Source organism: Rhinoderma darwinii, chromosome 1, assembly GCF_050947455.1.
Source record: "Rhinoderma darwinii isolate aRhiDar2 chromosome 1, aRhiDar2.hap1, whole genome shotgun sequence".
Classification (NCBI taxonomy): domain Eukaryota; kingdom Metazoa; phylum Chordata; class Amphibia; order Anura; family Rhinodermatidae; genus Rhinoderma; species Rhinoderma darwinii.
Genome location: NC_134687.1, coordinates 37,675,670 through 37,694,876, shown reverse-complemented (window position 1 = coordinate 37,694,876; position 19,207 = coordinate 37,675,670). Strand labels below are relative to the sequence as shown.

The 19,207-nt window shown below is 41.6% G+C and overlaps 1 protein-coding gene across 2 annotated transcripts in view; it reads left to right on the top strand.

Annotated features, from left to right (window-relative positions):
- The window catches only part of SORCS2 (sortilin related VPS10 domain containing receptor 2), an 862,853-nt gene that overhangs the window by 817,239 nt on the left and 26,407 nt on the right, over nt 1-19,207 (top strand). For both annotated transcript variants that reach the window (XM_075857659.1, XM_075857651.1), the window contains exons 20-22: nt 11,161-11,294; nt 11,983-12,106; nt 15,322-15,434. In XM_075857659.1, coding sequence (XP_075713774.1) covers nt 11,161-11,294; nt 11,983-12,106; nt 15,322-15,434 — 371 coding nt within the window. The remainder of the gene's footprint in view (nt 1-11,160; nt 11,295-11,982; nt 12,107-15,321; nt 15,435-19,207) is intronic.

Sequence of the window (19,207 nt, the reverse complement as noted above, 5' to 3'; positions counted from 1 at the left end):
TACCAGGCGACAAATCCGAATGGGCAAAACAACGAAAGAGTCCAGAGGAAAGACTGAGGCTTAGGTCAGTGTCACGAAGGGTCTGTGGACCCACTGGGCCGTACCGCCGTGGCGGTGAGGCAGCTGGCCAACAGGGAGCAGGTGATAGTCTATAGTTCTATAGGTACCTGTGGCAGCTCAGACAGCGGCAGGGCAGGCTCGGCTTGGACTAGGTAGCAGGCGGACGTCAGGCGATGTGAAGCAGGTCAGACGTGGATGCAGTACGACACGACTTTGGCACGGCTCCGTGCTAAACCAGGAAGGCATGGATTGCTAGGAACAGGAACTGGAAACAAGTATAGGTACAGGAACAGGAACTGGAACAAGGACAGGAAACAACTAGGAGGCCATCACATAGACAAACTTAGGGAACACAACAACGCTCAGGCATAGAACTAGGGGGCTGGACCCCTCTTATAATCCAGGGTACTCACGGGTCAAAGTTCGTCCATGAGGTCCGGTCCTTTAAGAGCGGGGACGAGCGTGCGCGCGCACCCTACGGGATCCGGCAGAGGAGAGTGGATGCGAGCGCTGGCGTCTCCTGAGAAGGAGGCTAGGGCCAGCGCTTGCCCACTCGTGGCTGCGGCTGTCAGGGAGGTTGGAGCTGACAGCCCGCAGCTACGGACATTACAGTCAGGTTCAGAGTCAGTATCAAGCGCAACAACTATAACGATAGAAAGTAACTTAATCCACAGGCAATATAGAGCTGGACTCCTCTATACCACTGGGACCGATATCATTAGGATGAGACAGCCGTTACGGACATGCACCTTGGCATCACTAAGGTTGGGACGTTTTTGGAGCCGTTTTTCATAGACTCTATAGGAAACCGCTCCAAAAATGGCCGTAAAAAACGCAGTGAAAATCGCGGGTGGCTTAAAAAATGTCTGAAAATCAGGCGCTGTTTTCCCTTAAAAACAGCTCCATATTTTCAGACGTTTTTGAGTTTGCGTGTGAACATACCCTAACAGTGACATACTTCAGAAACTCTTAATGGTTACATTTCTTAGATTTTTCTGTGAAAAGGCAGGTTATCCACTCCACTGTCAGTTTTCTTGTGCACTGTTAGATGTGTTGAGCCTAAGGGTATGTTCACACGGCCGAAAAACGGCCGAAAAATCAGGAGCAGAACGCCTCCAAACATCTGCCCATTGATTGCAATGGGAAAAACTGTGTTTTGTTCCGACGGGCCGTTTTTTTTTACACTGCCGTTTTGAAAAACATCCTAGTAAAAAAACGGCCGCGAAAAATAAGTGCACGTCACTTTTTGGACGTTTTTGGAGCCGTTTGTCATAGACTATTGAAAACAGCTCCAAAAACGGCCGCAAAAAACGCTGCAAAATCGCGAGTGGCTTACCCTCATACAGCTGTCGTGATGGTCTACAAGGGGCCCAGGTACTTGTGTTTCTCAGTAGTTCTGTTCTGATGATATTTGTGACCACGGTAGTTGTGACATTTTCCGCATGACTCTCGGCACTGCCCAGCTAGCACAACACTTGCAAAAATTATTTGTGTAAGTTTTACGATTCATATTATGCCATTACGGCAGTGGCCAGTTATGCCATTATAGTAACTGGGTTTTCAAAATCCCATTCATACAATGGACATGATTATATTTTTAGGACATGCCACAATCTGCTTTATCTATGACGGTCTTGTAACAGATTTGCAATGGTGTTTCCCCATTGACTTTATAAGTAAAACTGAAAAAATTGCATTCACGTTGGCTACATGTGATAACGGGCCACAGTTTTGAATAGTTTTCTTTAACCCTGTATGTGTATGGGTGCATTATAAATTTGCATTACAACAATATGGCACACCATACACGCAGGTGCCAGATTTTTTTATACAGCCGACATTTTCTTGCAACAGCTGGGATTGGAAATAATCAGATCCCGGCTGTTTAAACTCTCAGATGTCGGTCAACCAAAGCATCCGAGCCATAAGGCAAAGGGAGGGGGCTTCCTCTGTCTTCCAATTGCCCCCACCATGATGGGATTGCGGTGTACCGGTGAGTTGCTGTGGTAGCAGGAGGCCTTGTGAAGGCATCCAGGTCTGCCTTCTGTGTCCTACAATTAAAGGATAACTAAACTTTCAAAAAACTTCTGATATGTCCTATTGATCATATTTAATCGGTTGGGGTCCGAGCGCTGAGACCCACAACGATCGCTTAAACAAAACGGCAAAAGTACTCAGGTGAGTTTAACACTCACTGCTTAGTTTCTGATCGGCTTTTCTCGGAAAGCCAAGCAATTGGTGTATGGGCTCAATAAAAAGTCTATGAATCCGTACACCAACTGCTCGGCTTTCCGAATGCAGGTCCATGTAAGAAAAGATGATTGTGGGGAAAGGGATCTCTTGCTTCTAGGTCTGTGGTAAAATTGCTATGTGAGTGCTCATTTCCAAAGCAGCGCCCCAGCAGGGTAAACAAAGTACTACATACAGGGTGCCCACTGAAATTAGTAGCTGCCCATTATATCTATAGTATGGACTCTCTGATCTTCCAATGCTAAAAGTCATGTTGAGGTAAAAGAAAGGGGTCCATATAAATTCAAAATATGATATATGTCTAATAGAGCATATAACAAGGGGCTGGTTGAGCTTCACACCAAAATGTTTACATTAAACAAGTCTTGTCTGTAATGTTGTCTTTCAGTGTACCTATACTGTGACATCACATGATTGATGGAACCAATATAATGAGTCAAGAATAACCAACATAGGTGGAATCAGTGACATCATGGAGTCTCATTGATGTCATTATGCTTTATTGCATTTATTAAAGTACATATTCTTCAGTGCATAGAAGTCTATATTCACTATGTGCATGTAAATTGTACATAGTAAAGGGGTTCTACTCTATACAGCCCCTTAAATGTTCTCTATTAAGACATGTTGAGCTTATGCGGACCCATTTCTATTACGTTAACATAACAATCAGCTCTTAAACTCTACTAAATACAATGGATGCAATTGGCACATATTGATTTCAGTGGTCATCCTGTAATACTTTATTTTCCCTGTAGGGGCGCTGTATTTAAAATGAGCAGCAGTTTCACTGCAAACCTAGCATCAAAACGCCCATACTTCAAAATCTTCTTATCTCAGGTGAATCTGCAATCTGAATGTACAAACTGGAAAATTCCTTTAAGTATTTTATTCATAGAGGATAATTAACCCCTTAGTGTCTAAGCCTGTTTTGGCCTTGTTGACACAGCCGATTTTTGCAAATCTGACATGTGTTACTTTATGTGGTAATAACTCCAGAATGCTTTTGCCTATCCAAGCGATTCTGAGATTGTTTTCTCGTGACATGTTGTACTTTATGATACTGAAAAAATTTTGTCGTTAAATTCAATATTTATTTGTAAAAAACACCAAAATTTTGAGAAAATTTGCAAAAATCTGCATTTTTCTAAATTGTAATGTATCTGCTTGTGAAACAGATCGTAATACCACACAAAATAGTTACTAGTTAACATTTCCTATATGTCTACTTTATGTTTGCATCATTTTTTGAACGTCCTTTTATTTTTCTATGACCTCACAAGGCTTAGAACTTTAGCTAGAATTTCTCGCATTTTCAAGAAAATTTCAAAAGGCTATTTTTTCAGGGACCAGTTCAGCTCTGAAGTGGCTTTGAGGGTCTTATATATTAGAAAGTCCCCATAAATCACCCCATTTTAAAAACTGCACACCTCAAAGTATTCAAAATAGCATTCAGAAAGTATTTTAACCCTTTAGGCATTTCACAGGAAATAAAGCAAAGTAGAGGTGAAATTTACAAATTTCAATTTTTTTAAATGAAATTCATTTGTAATAAATTTTTTCTGTAACACAGAAGGTTTTACGAGAGAAACGCAAATCAATACTTATTGCCCAGATTCTGCAGTTTTTAGAAATATCCCACATGTGGCTCTAGTGCGGTAATGGACTGAAACACCGGCCTCAGAAGCTAAGGAGCACCTAGTGGATTTTGGGGCCTCTATTTTATTAGAATATATTTTAGGCACCATGTCAGGCTTGAAGAGGTCTTGTGGTGCCAAAACCGTGGAAAAACCCCAAAAGTGACCCCATTTTGGAAACTAGACCCCTCAAGGAATTTTTCAAGAGGTATAGTTAGCATTTTTAGCCAACAGGTTTTTTGGTAAATTTATTGGAACTGGTCTGTGAAAATTAAAATCTACTTTTTTTCTGAAAAAAACATACAATGTTTTAGTTTTTACAAGGAATAAAGGAGAAAAAGCACCCCAACATTTGTAAAGCAATTTCTCCCGATTACGGCAATACCCCATATGTGGTAATAAACTGCTGTTTGGACCCAAGGCACGCCTCAGAAGGGAACGAGGGCCATTTGGATTTTGGAGCACAGATTTTGCTGGAATGGTTTTCGGTGCCATGTCGTGTTTGCAAAGCCCTGGAGGGACAATAACAGTGGAAACTCCCCAAAAGTTACCCCATTTTGGAAACTACACCCCTCAAGGAATTTTTCTAGGGGTATAGTTAGCATTTTGACCCTACACAGTTTTTTCTGAATTTATGGGAATTATGCCGTGAAATTGAAAATCTAAATTTTTTCTAATAAAATGTAGTTTTAGCTCAGATTTTTTCATTTTTACAATAGATAAAGGAGAAAAAACACCCCAATATTTGTAAAGCAAACTCTTCTGAGCACAGCAATACCCCATATGTGGTCATAAACTGCTGTTTGGACACATGGCGGAAGTTAGAAAGGACGGAGCGCCATTTGACTTTTGGAGCTCAAGTTTTGCTGGAATGGTTTGCGGCCCCATGTCACATTTGCAAAGCCACTGAGGGGCCAAAATAGTGCAAACCCGGCAAAAGTGACCTCATTTGGGAAACTATACCCCTCGTGGAATTTATCTAGCGGTATAGTGAGCATTTTGACCCCACAGTTTTTTTGCTGAATTATTGGAATTATGCAGTGAAATTGAAAATCTACATTCTTTCCACTAAAATGTTGAATTTTTTTCATTTTCACAAGGAATAAATGAGAAAAAGCGCCCCAACAATTGTAAAGCAATTTCTCCCAAGTACGGGAATACCCCACATGTGGTCATAAACTGCTGCTTGGATACACCACAGGGCTCAGAATGGCAGTGTAATGATGGGGGTAGGGAAACAGACAAGTGAGCCCTAATCTACCCGCCACTCAGTCCCTGCCTACTTGCAACAACCCGCCCTAGGCGACGGGGTACAACTGGGCGACGGTCCCTACACTATAAGTGAACGACAGACAAACAGACAAGGGAACACAGAACCTAAGGGAAAAGGGGCAGTTGCCCACGGCAACACCGTGAGCAACAAGAGTAGTAAACGAGCCGAGTCAAACCAGAAGTGTACGAGGTGCCAAACGCAGAGCAGGAGAGTAGTGAACAAGCCGAGTCAAACCAGGAGAGCACGAGGTACCAAACGCAGAGCAGGAGAGTAGTCAACAAGCCAGGGTCAATACGAAGCAGGGACGAATAGTACAAGAAGCTGCAGCAGGGCCAGGAAACCAACAGAGAAGAATCACAAGCAAGGAGGAACAGGAAAGGCAGGTATAAATAGACAGAGGGCGGGAGCTAGCTCCGTCTGGCCAGGCTGCGATAGGCTCTCCCACTCCTAAGCCTGCCATCCTGAGTGGTGGAAGATGGAGTCAGTCTCACAGACCTAGAAGCAGGTGCAGACTGATTACCTATGGGCGTTGATAAAGAAGCTGTGCCTGGCAGATCCTTTACAGGCAGGAGTGCTACTTGGCATGTAGATTTTGGTTGATTGTTTTTTGGGCGCCATGTCGCATTTGCAGAGCCCCTGAGGTACCCGTACAGTAGAAACCCCTGAGATGTGACTCCATTTTGGAAACTATACCCCTCAGGGTAATCATCTAGGGGTGTACTGAGCATTTTGATCCCACAGGTGTTTCATAGATTGTATTAGAATGAGGCAGTATGAAAATGAAAAATTATTTTTTTTTCCAAAAAATATGTAGTTTTGCACCCAATTTTTCTTCCACAAGGGGTAACAGGAGAAAACACAACACATAATTTGTTACCCAATTTCTCCCGAGTACGGCAATACCCCATGTGTGGCCCTAAACGGCTGTTTGGGCACATGGCATAGCTCAAAATGGAAGGAGGGCCATGTGGCTTTTAGAGCACAGATTTTGCTGGACTGGTGTACGGGCACCATATCACATTTGCAGAACTCCCTTAGGTACCAGAGTAGAGTGTAAAACCCTGAGAAGTGACCCCATTTTGTAAACTACACCCCTCAAGGCATTTATCATTTGCCTGGACATATGACAGGGCTTAGGAGTGAAAGGCGCATGTGAGACCTATTTTGGTGATTTTCGCAGCATTAGCCCACAATGGCAAAGCTCTGGGGTCAAATAGTAAAACAAACCCCCAAGTAGTGACCCCCATTTTGGAAACTGCACCCCTGAAGGCATTTTATTAACGGATGTAGTGAACATTTTGACCACACAGGGTTTTTTTTTTTCTATAATAAATGAATGCTCAGTGGATGGTGCAAAGTGAAAATTGCAAATTTCCACACGTATGTGCCATTTTAGTGCACAATATTTTGTGCCCTGTTCATGCCACTGAAGACAAATACCTCAAACTGTTAAGCGGGTTTTCCCGGGTATGGCGATGCCATACATGTGGACGTAAACTGCCCGTTGGGCACGCTGCAGGGCTCAGAAGGGAGGGAGAGCCATTTGACTTTTGTAGCGCAGATTTTGCTTAGTGGTAGTTTTGTTTGAGGTTTTGCTGGTATTTCAGTTTATGATGTGGGGGCATATGTAATCTGTGCGGAGAACATCAGGGCATAATAAGAGGGAATAATAATGGGGTAAATAAATAATTCATAGATATGTGGCCGGTGTCGCACTGTTAAATGGTGCCCGATCTTATCCGCTTTTGGAACACTCTACACATTTTGCATCGCCATATTCTGAGAGCCAGAACTTTTTTTTTTTCTCCACCGGAGCTGGGTGAGGGCTTATTTGTTACGGGACAATCTGTAGATTTCATTGGTACCATTTTGGGGTACATGCGATTTTTTTGATCACTTTGTATTTAATTTTTTTTGGCAAGCCAGGTGACCAAAAACCATCAACTCTGATGTTTTTTTTAAAAAAAAATTTAACCGGCGTTCGCCATGAGCTATGAATGACAATTTTACTTTATTCTGCGGGTCGGTACGATTACAGCGATACAATATGTATATAGTTTCTCTTATGCTTTGCAGCGTCTGCACGATAAAATCACTTTTGTTTCAAATTATTTTATGTGTCACCATATTCTGAGGGCCATTTTTTTTTTATTTTTCCGTCAAAAAAGCTGCGGGGGGGCTTGTTTTTTGCGGAACGGGCTTCAGTTTTTAATGGTATAATTTTGGGGTACATGCAACTTTTAGATCCTTTTTTTTTTATTCTGTTTTGCGAGGGGTAGTGACTAACAAACAGCGATTCTGGAAGTTTTTTATTAAACATTTTTACGGTGTTCACCGTACGGGTAAAATAGCGTGATATTTTTATAGTTTGGGTCGTTACAGACGCGGGGATACCACATATGTGTACTTTTTTAATGTTTTTTTGTTTTTCCTATAATAAAATACTTATTATAGGAAAAAAGGCTGTTCGTGTTTTTTTAAACTTTTTTTTTTCATGAAACTTATTTTTTTTTACTTTTTTACAACGTTTTTATTAACTTGTTTTACCTTTTTTTTGTGTCCCACTAGGGAACTTGAAGGCATGAAGCCCTGATCGCTATTCTAATACACTGCACTACCTACATAGTGCAGTGTATTAGAGCTGTCAGCTATTCACTGACAGCAAGCCTATTAGGCTTCGCCTCCCGGCGGGGCCTAATAGGCTTCCGTACTAGGAAGCGATTGTTAGGCTATGGTTGCCATAGCAACCATCGGAACACCCGCGGGTGCCGATGGTTGTCATTAGCAACCATAGCGTGCGATCTAATCACTTAGATGCAGCGATAGCTGCATCTAACGGGTTAATCGGCTGGATCGGAGCCTAGCTCTGGTCCTGGCCGTTAGAGCACGATGTCAGCTGTGACAAACAGCTGACATCCGCGCCCGTGGCAACCATCGTGGTTGCCGACAGGCTACAAGACACTTCGATGCATCGATCGCGTTGATCGATGCATCGAAGGGGTTAATCGGCCGGATCGGAGCCTAGCTCCGGTTCTGGCCGTTGCAGAGGGGTGCCGGACATCTGATTATCTGCGGTGATAGTGCTAGCTCAAGCTGAGCCAGCGCCATCACATACACCACGTCATGGAGCTGTGATTGGTCAGTCTGCTTTGACTGACCAATCACAGCGATCGCCGGCAGGAGACCGCTGTGAATGGTCCCCTGCCGTCTTACTGTGCCGTCAACTGTCATGAACAGTTGACGGCACAGTTCTGTCACCTTGTCATTTGACAGGGTGACAATTTTTAGCCAGGACGCACCGATACGTCCCTGTGCCTTAAAGCACTTCAATGCAGGACGTACCGATAAAAATGAGTAGTTATCTCTAGCAACACGACAGCCCTGTAGACAGCTTATGGTTTCTATCTAGGCCTCAGAAGGGCATACAAATCATATAGAAAGCGTGTGCTATGAAGAATAGCTTTCAGTTTCAGGATGACATCACTGGATGCTCCTAATCACTTGCTTTATGTCTTGAACGACTTAAAATAAGTGGAGCTGAAGGCCGTAACATGTAGAACCGTATAACATAAAGATAATGTGCGCTGCATGTTTCATTATGTTCTGGTTCAAAGGCCGGCCATCCATGATATAACTCTTGGAGAAATTAGAGAATCTTTATATTTTTCTCATAATTAAAATCAAGAGATAAGAAGAAGAAGGAGAAGAAATGGATCGATATGACCCAATCCATATAGTTCCTGTATTTAACCCCTTCCTGCCATTCACCTTCTCTGCACTGGCCCTTGGATATGACTGTCTGCTTGTTCTACGTTACAGTCTATCAGGCCTATTCGGGGATTTGGCTATTTTGTAATCCGTTACGAAATGTGCCTATTTAGTAGAATGTATGACTTTACTAATAGGGTGTTATAAAGAAGTATATGGCTTCACAGGGGATTTCACAAAGACGGAGCTTCAACTCCTAAATAAGTTATTTAATATGGGCCTTATCCATTGTGATGCCATTTGGGGATGAACGACACACAATTTCCCATTCGGCATAAGGCAAAAGAAATGCCAAAATCACCCCTAATTTTAGAGTGCCTGTAAATCCATGAAGGCCAGTGCTCCACTGCATCACGTAGCCGCAATTCACGCAAAAATCTGGGCAACTTTAATGTTTCTCTATAGGGAAAAAAGTTGTCTTCCTCGATCAATAGGGGGAAACTAAGTTATACGATTCACTTCTCCCTCTTCATTCTATCTCCATGCTCTTCGCTCCTGTGGCTAAACTTGATGGACATACACTATATGGACAAAAGTATTGGGACACACCTCCTAATCACAGAATTTAGGTGTTTCATTCAGTCCCATTGTCACAGGTCTATAAAATCCAGCACTAGTCATGCAGTCGCCTTTACAAACATTTGTGAAAGCATGGGTCATTCTAAAGAGCTCCCAGAATTCCAGCGTGGTCCTGTAATAGGACGTCACCGTTGTAACAAGTCAGCTCCTGAATTTTTTTTCCCTCCTAAATATTCCACCATCAACTGCGAGTGGTATTATTACAAAGTGGAAGTGTATAGGAACCACAGCAGCTCAACCACGAAGTGGACACCATGTAAATTTACAGAACGGGGTCATGAGTGCTGAGGCGCAGAGTGCATAAAAATTGCCAACGCTCTGCTGACTCAATAACTGCAAAGGCCAAGCCTCCTCTGGTATTAACATCCACACAAAAACTGTGCGCTTCATGGCAAGGGTTTCCATGGCCGAGCAGCTGCATGCCAGCCTTACATCACCAAGCACAATGCCAAGCGTCGGATGGAGTGGTGTAAAGCCGCCGCCAGCACCACTGAATTCTGGAGTAGTGGAAATGTGTTCTGTGGAGTGATGAATCACGCTTCTCTATCCGGCAGTCTGATGGACGGGTCTGGGTTTGGTGAATGCCAGGAGAACGTTACCTGCCTGACTGTATTGTGCCAACTGTAAAGTTTGGTGGAGGAGGGATAATGCTATGGGGTTGTTTTTCAGAAGTTGGTCTAGGCCCCTCAATTCCAGTGAAGGGAAGTCTTAATGCTTCAGCACACCAAGACATTTTAGACAATTTCTGCTTCCAACTTTGTGGTAAGTTTGGGGTTTGGCTCTTTTCTGTTCCAGCATGACTGTGCCGCAGTGCACAAAGCAAGGTCCATAAAGACATGGTTGGTTGAGATTGATGTGGAAGAACTTGACTGGCCGCACACCCCCTCCAACACCCTTGGGATGAACTAGAGCGCAGCTTGCAAGCCAGGCCTCATCATCCTACATCAGTGTCTGACCTCACAAATGATCTTCTGGATGAATGGGCAAAAATTCCCACAAACACCCTCCAAAATCTTGTATCTAGCCTTCCCAGAAGAGTGGGAGATGTTTTAGCTGCAAAGGGGAAACCAACTCCATATTAATGTCTATGGATTTAGAATGGGATGTCATAAAAGCTTCTACAGGTTTATTTTGTAATTGTCCCAATACTCTTGTCCATATAGTGCATGTCTTTTTTTTACCCATGCTAGCTATATAACTATGTATAGATCATTATATGCTATAAAACGGGGTATAATTTCTATGGTGTGACAACTCTAACTAGTATGACTATATCATTGTGTAGTTACACTTACACTGCTTAAATTTTTTTTATATTTTATGAGAACTTTGGGGCACTGAAGTATTAGGGGCTCGATGTGACTACACTTCTAGAAGCCCTATCCGTGTCCAGGTACTACTGCATCCCCGATAGTTACACTTCTGGTTCCATCAGCTGGATAAAGCAAGCTGCCCATATGTGCCCTACACAAATTATACTTACAATTGTTTATGAGACTGTGCCTATTAGAGCCACAATGATTGTTGACTTTAGAAGCAGATATTTTCTAATGTTCCCGTGGTACGAAATAAAAAATGTGAATTATTTTACAGCTCCTCTCCAGGCCTTGCATCTTGAAGTGGTGCCAGTCGTTGGCAAAAACCAAGAAGTGAATTTGTCAGCTGTCATACAGCCAAGCAATACAAACCTGTCTGTCTACTACTGGTGGATTGGAAATAACCTGCAGGTACGAGCTTATAATTGTGTTGTCAACCATCTGAACACAGATTGATCCTGAAGGTCATTACTGCAAGTGGTTTACTTCTTGTCCGGTGAACAGTAAAAGCTTTGTCTTGTAAAATTGAAATTAAAGTAAAACAAACAGAATTTCTGTGACAGGGAAAAAGTAGGAGGGAACCTCCAGCTCACCTTAGGGCAGGAAATGTTCAATGCCTGTTGCGCCAGGATCCTCGTGACGGCACACGTCGGTAGAGACACAGCAAGACGATGGGTGTGATCCAGCGCAGGAGAAAAATCATTCAAAATTCCGAATGAATTAAAATGGAAACTGGTTCCGATTATATTGGATATGAAGTAAAAAACATTCTCAGCCATGACTAAGGACGAGGAGATCGTCTGAAACGCGTAGGCTTCACACACCTATCTTCTCTACATATATCCACCTTTCCTCTGTGGGAGTAAGCGCTCCCTGTTTTTTACTTCATATCCAATAAAATCGGAACCAGTTTCCATTTTAATTCATTCGGAATTTTGAATGATTTTTCTCCTGCGCTGGATCACACCCATCGTCTTGCAGAATTTCTGTGACATCGTGTAGAATGGACAAAAATAGGGGTGTTAATATTTTTGCTAATTCTTTTTTCTCCTTTAATTAATTCTTACGTGTAAGACAAACTTTTATCTGTTGTTTTTAGCCTTCCATGACTTTGGACAACTACCTCGTGACCAGATTTGCTGAAGCTGGAGAGTTCAGGGTGACGGTGCAAGTCTTGTACTGGAACTCTATGTTGCAAGACTCAAAAGTAGTGAGAGTGTTTGGTGAGAAACCATTCATTATAAAATGTGTTTTTTTATTATTGCATGAGAAATGTCCACCCTAACCTCGTCATAAATAGTTAGATACTTTCACTCAATCTGTTTGACAGTATATTGTAACTTAGTGCAGTAGCTTTTGGCTACTGTTTAGCTCTTCTCCATTGGGGCACAGTTTTAATAAGTGATTGAAGGTTATGTGCTTAAACTATTGAGAGTCTAAGGTAGTATGAAATTAAATAACTCAGTAAAAAGACCTTATAGTTGCAGCTCTGCTTATTCAGATTGGCTGCTGGGTATAAGCATAAGCCCACCACAAGCAAAACCCCATTCACACACTTTTGCCATGCAAAATCCACCGGATTGCATGCTAATTTTGCTGTGGATTTGCAGCAGATTTCCATATACGCTTTTAGGGAATTCTGAGTTAATATAGGGGTTCCACTGTTCAAGACCCATTTCCCTTGGCCAGAGTGGAGAGCGATTACAAAAAGCATTTCTCGTTTTTAGCGGACCTGTATTACACAGACAATCCATTGATTTGATTGAGAACTGTGTAATGCTTCATTGCCCCTGTGGTGGCGCTGCAGGGAAATTGAACACATACTGCCAGGATTCCCACAGATTACAGCTGATCGCTGGGGGTCCCAGCAAGGGGACACTTTTTGATCTACCTATTGTCAATGCACACTTTTAGCAAATAGGGATTGTCAAAAGCGGAGAACCCCTTTCCCTTAGCGGAACAAATAATTGGGCTAAAATGCAACATGCCGGGACTTGATTCTTTGAAAGCAGACGACAGGGGAACACAGGTTGTCCCTATGCGCATTATATTGTCAGCAGATCCCACCAGAATCAGATCAGTGGACAATAAGTAATGTGTGTGACCAGCTTTACACCTTCCTAGAAGTATTAAAGGGAAGCAGAATGCAATTCATCAAAAATTACACCCCTTTAGGGTGAAAACGTCTGAAAATACGGAGCTGTTTTTCGTAGGGGGGTTTTTACGGCCGTTTTTGGAGCTGTTTTTTCTATAGAGTAAATGAAAAAAAGGCTCCAAAAACTGCTCAAGAAGTGACATGCACTTCTTTTTTGCGGGCATTTATTAACACGGCTGTTTTTCAAAACGCCCGCGTAAAAAAAAACCCTGTCGGAACAGAATGCCGTTTTTCCTATTGAAATAAATGGGCATATATTTGGATGCGTTCTGCTTCTGATTTTTCGAAGAGAAACCTTCGAGGGCTCGATAGGTCCAAGAAGAAAATCTCATCCTGTAACATATTATTCTTAAAAGAAGAAAAATAATCCCTATATTTATAATGTCCCCCTGATTAAAAAACTATTTTTTAGAATTTGTCTACCTGGAATTACTATGGTGGGTGCTAAAGTAACTATTTAGGTGTCAATTGAAAATTTAGATAAGTACTGTATGTTTCTGATATTTGTCAGGCATCTTGGGAAGATATGATCATGTATGAATATTCTGTAACCATGGAAACTATTGTTCCAGTCTACAAAGTATTTCCATAGTTACCAGTCTTGTCATGTTTGACCATAATGTCGGAGGTTTACCTGGAATCTTATGGGTTTTGCTATATGTTATATGAGAAACTCAGCTTTGCTTTATCTGAAAACCCTAATTTTCTCAACTATGTACAAAGAGACTAGGGTACGGTATATTCACACACCGCAGATTCAAATACCTACTGCAGACACAACCCTATTCAGATTTATATCATTCTTTTTTTCACATAAATGTATACAATGATTTTGGTGTGTGTGAATATACCCAAAGGGGGTATATATAAGCTTTTCTACGACTGGCGTAGAAAAGTCTCAAACAGTATAAAACGTTGATTTGTACCATAATTGACACCAATTTCTGCTGTAAATTACAGTAAATTTGTTGGCCCCGCCCCTTATTCTAAGCCCCGTCCACTTTTAAGAAAAGTTTTGTAAATGCCAGAAATAGCTAAAAGTCCCAATTTGCAGGAAAAATTGCTACTTTTGTCGGTTTCTGTTATAGACAAAACTTTTCTTAAAAGGGGAAAGGTTTATCATAAGCGGGGGTCATCAGAGGCCCAACAAATTTAGAATTTACGGCAGAAAGTGGTGTAAATTATGGCACAAATCAACGTCGGTGCTCGGACGGTCAGAGATGCGCTTTGTTTATTAAGGGGCCTGAAATTTATTAAGATGCCAGTTTCAATGAATTCTCCCCTAAGTGTCTTGCTTTTCTCCTAGTCCTAGGTTTACTGAGATGTTTTTAATGAGCTAGAATGTATTTATTGTTATTGTTCTTATTTCTGAGATCCTGCACATCACATAATAATCATACAATAATTCATGTATAGATTTATTATAGCAGATCATTACTAATCTGCGCCCGTGGCCATTGAAGGTCTTTAAACCCCTTAACAACCTAAAGGACTTGATTTGGGTCAGTAATATATATTTTTTTTTCTTGTTTGGGTCCTGCACTAAAAACTTTAAGGAGTCCTCCAACTAAACACCGGTCTAAGGCGCCCCTCTGGCCTAGGGCCACCAGCACTGTCCTAATATCCCTAATTATCATTCTGCCCCTATTATTAATTGTAATTGATGTATTTGTGTGACCTTGTATATATTGGTCGCTGATTGGGGTGACATTCTTTTTGGACCACCTAGTTTTCTTTCCTCTTGACCACAAGGGAACATTCCCTCACGTATCAGATGTCAAATTTACATAAAAGTGTTTATGACATTACAAAAAAGTGTGTGCTTTTTTAATCCAAAAAATAGTACCACTCTTGTCTGATATTGCAGCTCAGCCCAATTCAAGTGAATGTAATACCAGTCACAGCCATGGAGAAGAGTGGCGCTGTTTCAACCTCTTTGAATCCCAAATCAAGGGACATTTTACCCCTCACCACGTTCCACATAGGAATGCCCCAAAAAGACCCAGAAACATCCTTTTATTTTAAATTAGCAGAAACCCCACCACTTTTTCAGTCCAGTTAGTAGGACAGTGCAGTAAATATTAGGACTGTTAACATTTCTACAGAAGTAAACTAATTATTAATTGGCGAATGAAGATTACAAAATGAAATATGTCTAATAATTGTTTGGTGTGGGTGGTGCAAATATTTTTCTTAGCGCTAGTTTTTTCCTCACCTGAATATTTTCCTTCTGTCTCATCACGTAAAGTGACTGATCGCTCTTTTGTATGTAATATCTTTCAGATGAATTCCAGGTTCTTCCACTTACATTCAGCAAACACCTGGACATGTATAATCCCAATATCCCAGAGTGGAGAGAAGACATTGGACAAATAGTAACTCGACTCCTTGCAAAGGTATACGGGGATATAGAGCAAGTCTTTTTTTCTGTTTCTCTGTTCCAGACTACTCGGCCCAATTTCTATTCTTTTTAGTTGACCAGATTTGGCCCTGTGTATTCTCATATCTGAAATAAATCTATTTTTGGCGTCTTATATTAGAAGAGGAGCTTCCATGATTCACTCTGCTGTCTGTAACTGAACTGGGAAAACTGTCAAGATAATGTCATAAAGAAAATATATATTACAATGACTGAAAACACCTGCGTAGGATCAAAATATTCTATTCTAGTGCTGTATCCCGCCCTCGTATTGTTATATCAATTACTCTTACTGCCACCTGGTGCAGATTTAAGATATATGGAAATTCCACAAAATTCCCAGAACTTGAAGGGGTATTCTTGTCTAGAAGATCTATTTTTAAATACCACAATATGGGAATTGCAATGAGGTAGAGAAGAATCCATTCATAAGTGCCATCAATTAGCTGGAAAGAAGAGCAGCAACAAAGAGCATCTCTTTTTCTGGAGGACTTAGCACATTAATGTGCTTAGACAGACCATTCATTTAAATGGGCAGTATGTAATGTGTCATTTACCCTATAGTGGCTCTGTATTAGATTAGACTTGTTACCATTTTCCCTGCAGATTTCAGCTAAATGTTAGCATGGGCGTAATTAGAAAAAGCTGGTCCTCATCTCTAACTTTTGAATGGGCCGTCATAATAATCACACTGTATAATTATATCCAGTGACTCACAGGTGACGTCTTCTCTGATTGGAGTTGTTCAGACCACCATAACGACTTCTCCTTGCCGACTCATTCATCCGTGCAGAGTTTGATGTCTTTAGCTCTTCGCTTTACCAGCACATGCAACCCTGTACAGAAACTTCCCATCCTGGTACCACCTTTAACAGTGTCCTACTTCACAGATAGTGCCTGTAAAAATAGCAGTGGCAAACAACTAGTGCTCCATGCTGTAGTAGTGCCCCCTTAGTTCCCCCCACTTTAGTAGTGCCCTCTTTGTGTGGCAAACAATAATAGTGCCCCCACACAGTGATTATGCCCCAATACCCCCTTACAGTAATAAAGTCCCCAGGGTGCCCCTCACACAGTAAGGATGCCCCTTAGTTTTCCACTGACAATAATAAATCCCCCTTAGTGCCCCTCTCACAGTAAGGATGCCAGATTAGTGCCCCTCTCACAGTAATAATGCCCATTTAGTTCCCCCCACACAGTAAGGATGCCCTCTTTGTGCTCCCACAAAGTAAGGATGCCTTCTACATAGTATTGATGCCCCCCTTAGTGTCCCCCACAGTAATGATGCCCTCTTAGTGCTCCACATAGTAATGATGCCCCCTTAGTGCCTTTTTTACAGTAGTAATGCCTTCTTGGTTCCCCCTGCAAAATTGTGACGTCTCCTTAGTGTCTCCATACAATAGTGATGCCCCCTTGTGTCCCACACAGTATGATGCCTCCTTGCCCCTTAAATTACTAAAAATAATACCTAGCCCCGTTCCCACAAAAAATGGAGCAAGCCTCTTCTGGCCTGTGCAGTCCGCAGCTCGGGGCAGGCAGATGCGATGATGTCACTGCAACAAGCCAACATGCATTAGAGAGTGGGTCACAGAGTGAATGGGCAGCAGGAAGCTGATAACTTCCTGCTTCACCATTTTATCAGCTGAATCTGCATCCTATGGGCTTGTCCACACACAACGGATTTGCTGCAGAAAACGCAGACATTCCGCTGCGACAAAAACACATTTCCTGCGGTTTTTACAGCAGAAAATGGTGCGTATTTTGCTGCGTTTTTCACAATGTTGGGAGATGGTGACATCTCCTGAAAAATGCAGCAATTCTGGCCACTTTCTGGATCAAGATTTGACATGCTGCAGTCCGAAAAATACGCACCGCATGTCAATTTCTGCTCAGAATTTTTACACATTGTTAAATCTCATTCTCTATGCTGCTACTGTATTCTGCTGCGTTTTTTCTGTCCGAAATTCTGTCCGGAAAAAACGCGGCAATTCTGCAGCGTGTGGACGAGCCCTATGGCAGTAGTCACAACACTGATCGCTAGCGGTCCAAGCAGTTGTACATACTGTGATGAGCTTATTAATGGGGGACACTTCCAACAAGGGATTTTCAAAAGCGGACAAACCCTTTGAAAGCCTAATAAAAAATTATGTAACGTTTTATATATACTTTGTGTTTCAATTCCTTACCGTTTTTAAGATCTCTGCTCGCGGTCAGTAAATAGGAACATTATTGTTTATATCCAGGGGCTGAAAGCACATATATGCCTAATATGGAAAAACTGAAATTGTAGTTGTATCCAGTTTAGACAATCCTCTGTGAGCTAACCTGTTGATATGTTTTACCCACACTGATACATTGTAGCAAACTCTCAGGACAGGAGAGATTAGAGAGAGAGATTTGCACAGTTGATGCTTTTAGCATACAGAAGATTGCCTAGCATAGATATAATTGTAGTAGACACTATTACGTAGATTTTCGAAAGTTTTCAGCCTCTAGAAAGAAACATGTATGCCCCACCTAACTGAGAGCAAGCAGAAAGTTAAAAAAAAAATGATTTTACTGGTTTGAACACCTTTTGTTTTTAAGTCCATAATTCTTCGTTGTGTCTTCCTGATACGGAGATCCAAATCCCCTGCTTTGTCATAAAGCTCAGTAACAAAATTCTGTCTGCCTGCAGCCACCACTAGAGGGAGCTTAGGAGCTTATTGCAGTAAGCTCCCCCTACTGGTGACTGCAGGCAGTAAGAATTTTATCATGCGGCTCAGAGCATAAAGTTTTTCCTAATAACAGCATATTTTGCCCCAAAATCTTTCGAGTGAGAACACAAGTGTGATAATCCATTATATTGTATTCCCATATACTTGGGTGCCTTTGTCCTATGACCACAGAACTAATTAGTTTAGAATCATTGCTTCTAGGGGAGAATACAACGCCTCACAGAGGCACCATATGGCAGCACATAGAGTGTAATACAGACACATAGGGACTCAGTGTGCGCCGCACAGGCTGTGCCTTGTGCATGAGACCTAATTGCTATTTCATAGTCCAAGTCCTTTTTTTCAGTATTATAAGATAATCAAATGACATTATGGGGTGGAGTAATATTCATCATAAACCTAAAATCACACATTTCCTGCTGTGTGTATGTACGCCAGCCAGGTTTCATGTTTATTCCGGGGGCCGGAGTGCGTATTGACAGATGATGAGGAAGTTTCATTATGTGAGACATTATTATTTGGTTTTGTGCCCCAGAATAAAACAACTTGATTGATATGCAGATTTTTCTGCTTTGGCAGATCTGCGCCCCTAAACTGGCTGGACAAATGTTTACTTGAAAATTTGATTAAAAATGTGCAGTTCTCATCTCCAAAATGTGAGTTACAGGTAGTTTTCTATTATCATCCGAAGATATACACTGCGTGTTTCAGTCCAAAGCTCAGATCTCAGGGCAGCAGAATGAATCCTGGAAACATTACATCATTCTACTCTAGACTTGGCTTTACTGTGAGTCTCAGGTTTGCTTAGACAGATGCCTGATTAAAAGTCAATTTATAGTCCTAATATACCTGTACAGTATTTTTATGGCTCTCAATGTCATTTTCATTTTGGCCACTTAGATTGAAGTTCCTTCTATTATATTCACGAAGCACAGTAAAAAATAGTGTAGTACCGTGTTAGCCAGAGACAATATGAAATGTTAAATACTTTTGTGTCAAAAAAGACAAAAGTATAATAGGTATGATACCTTTATTG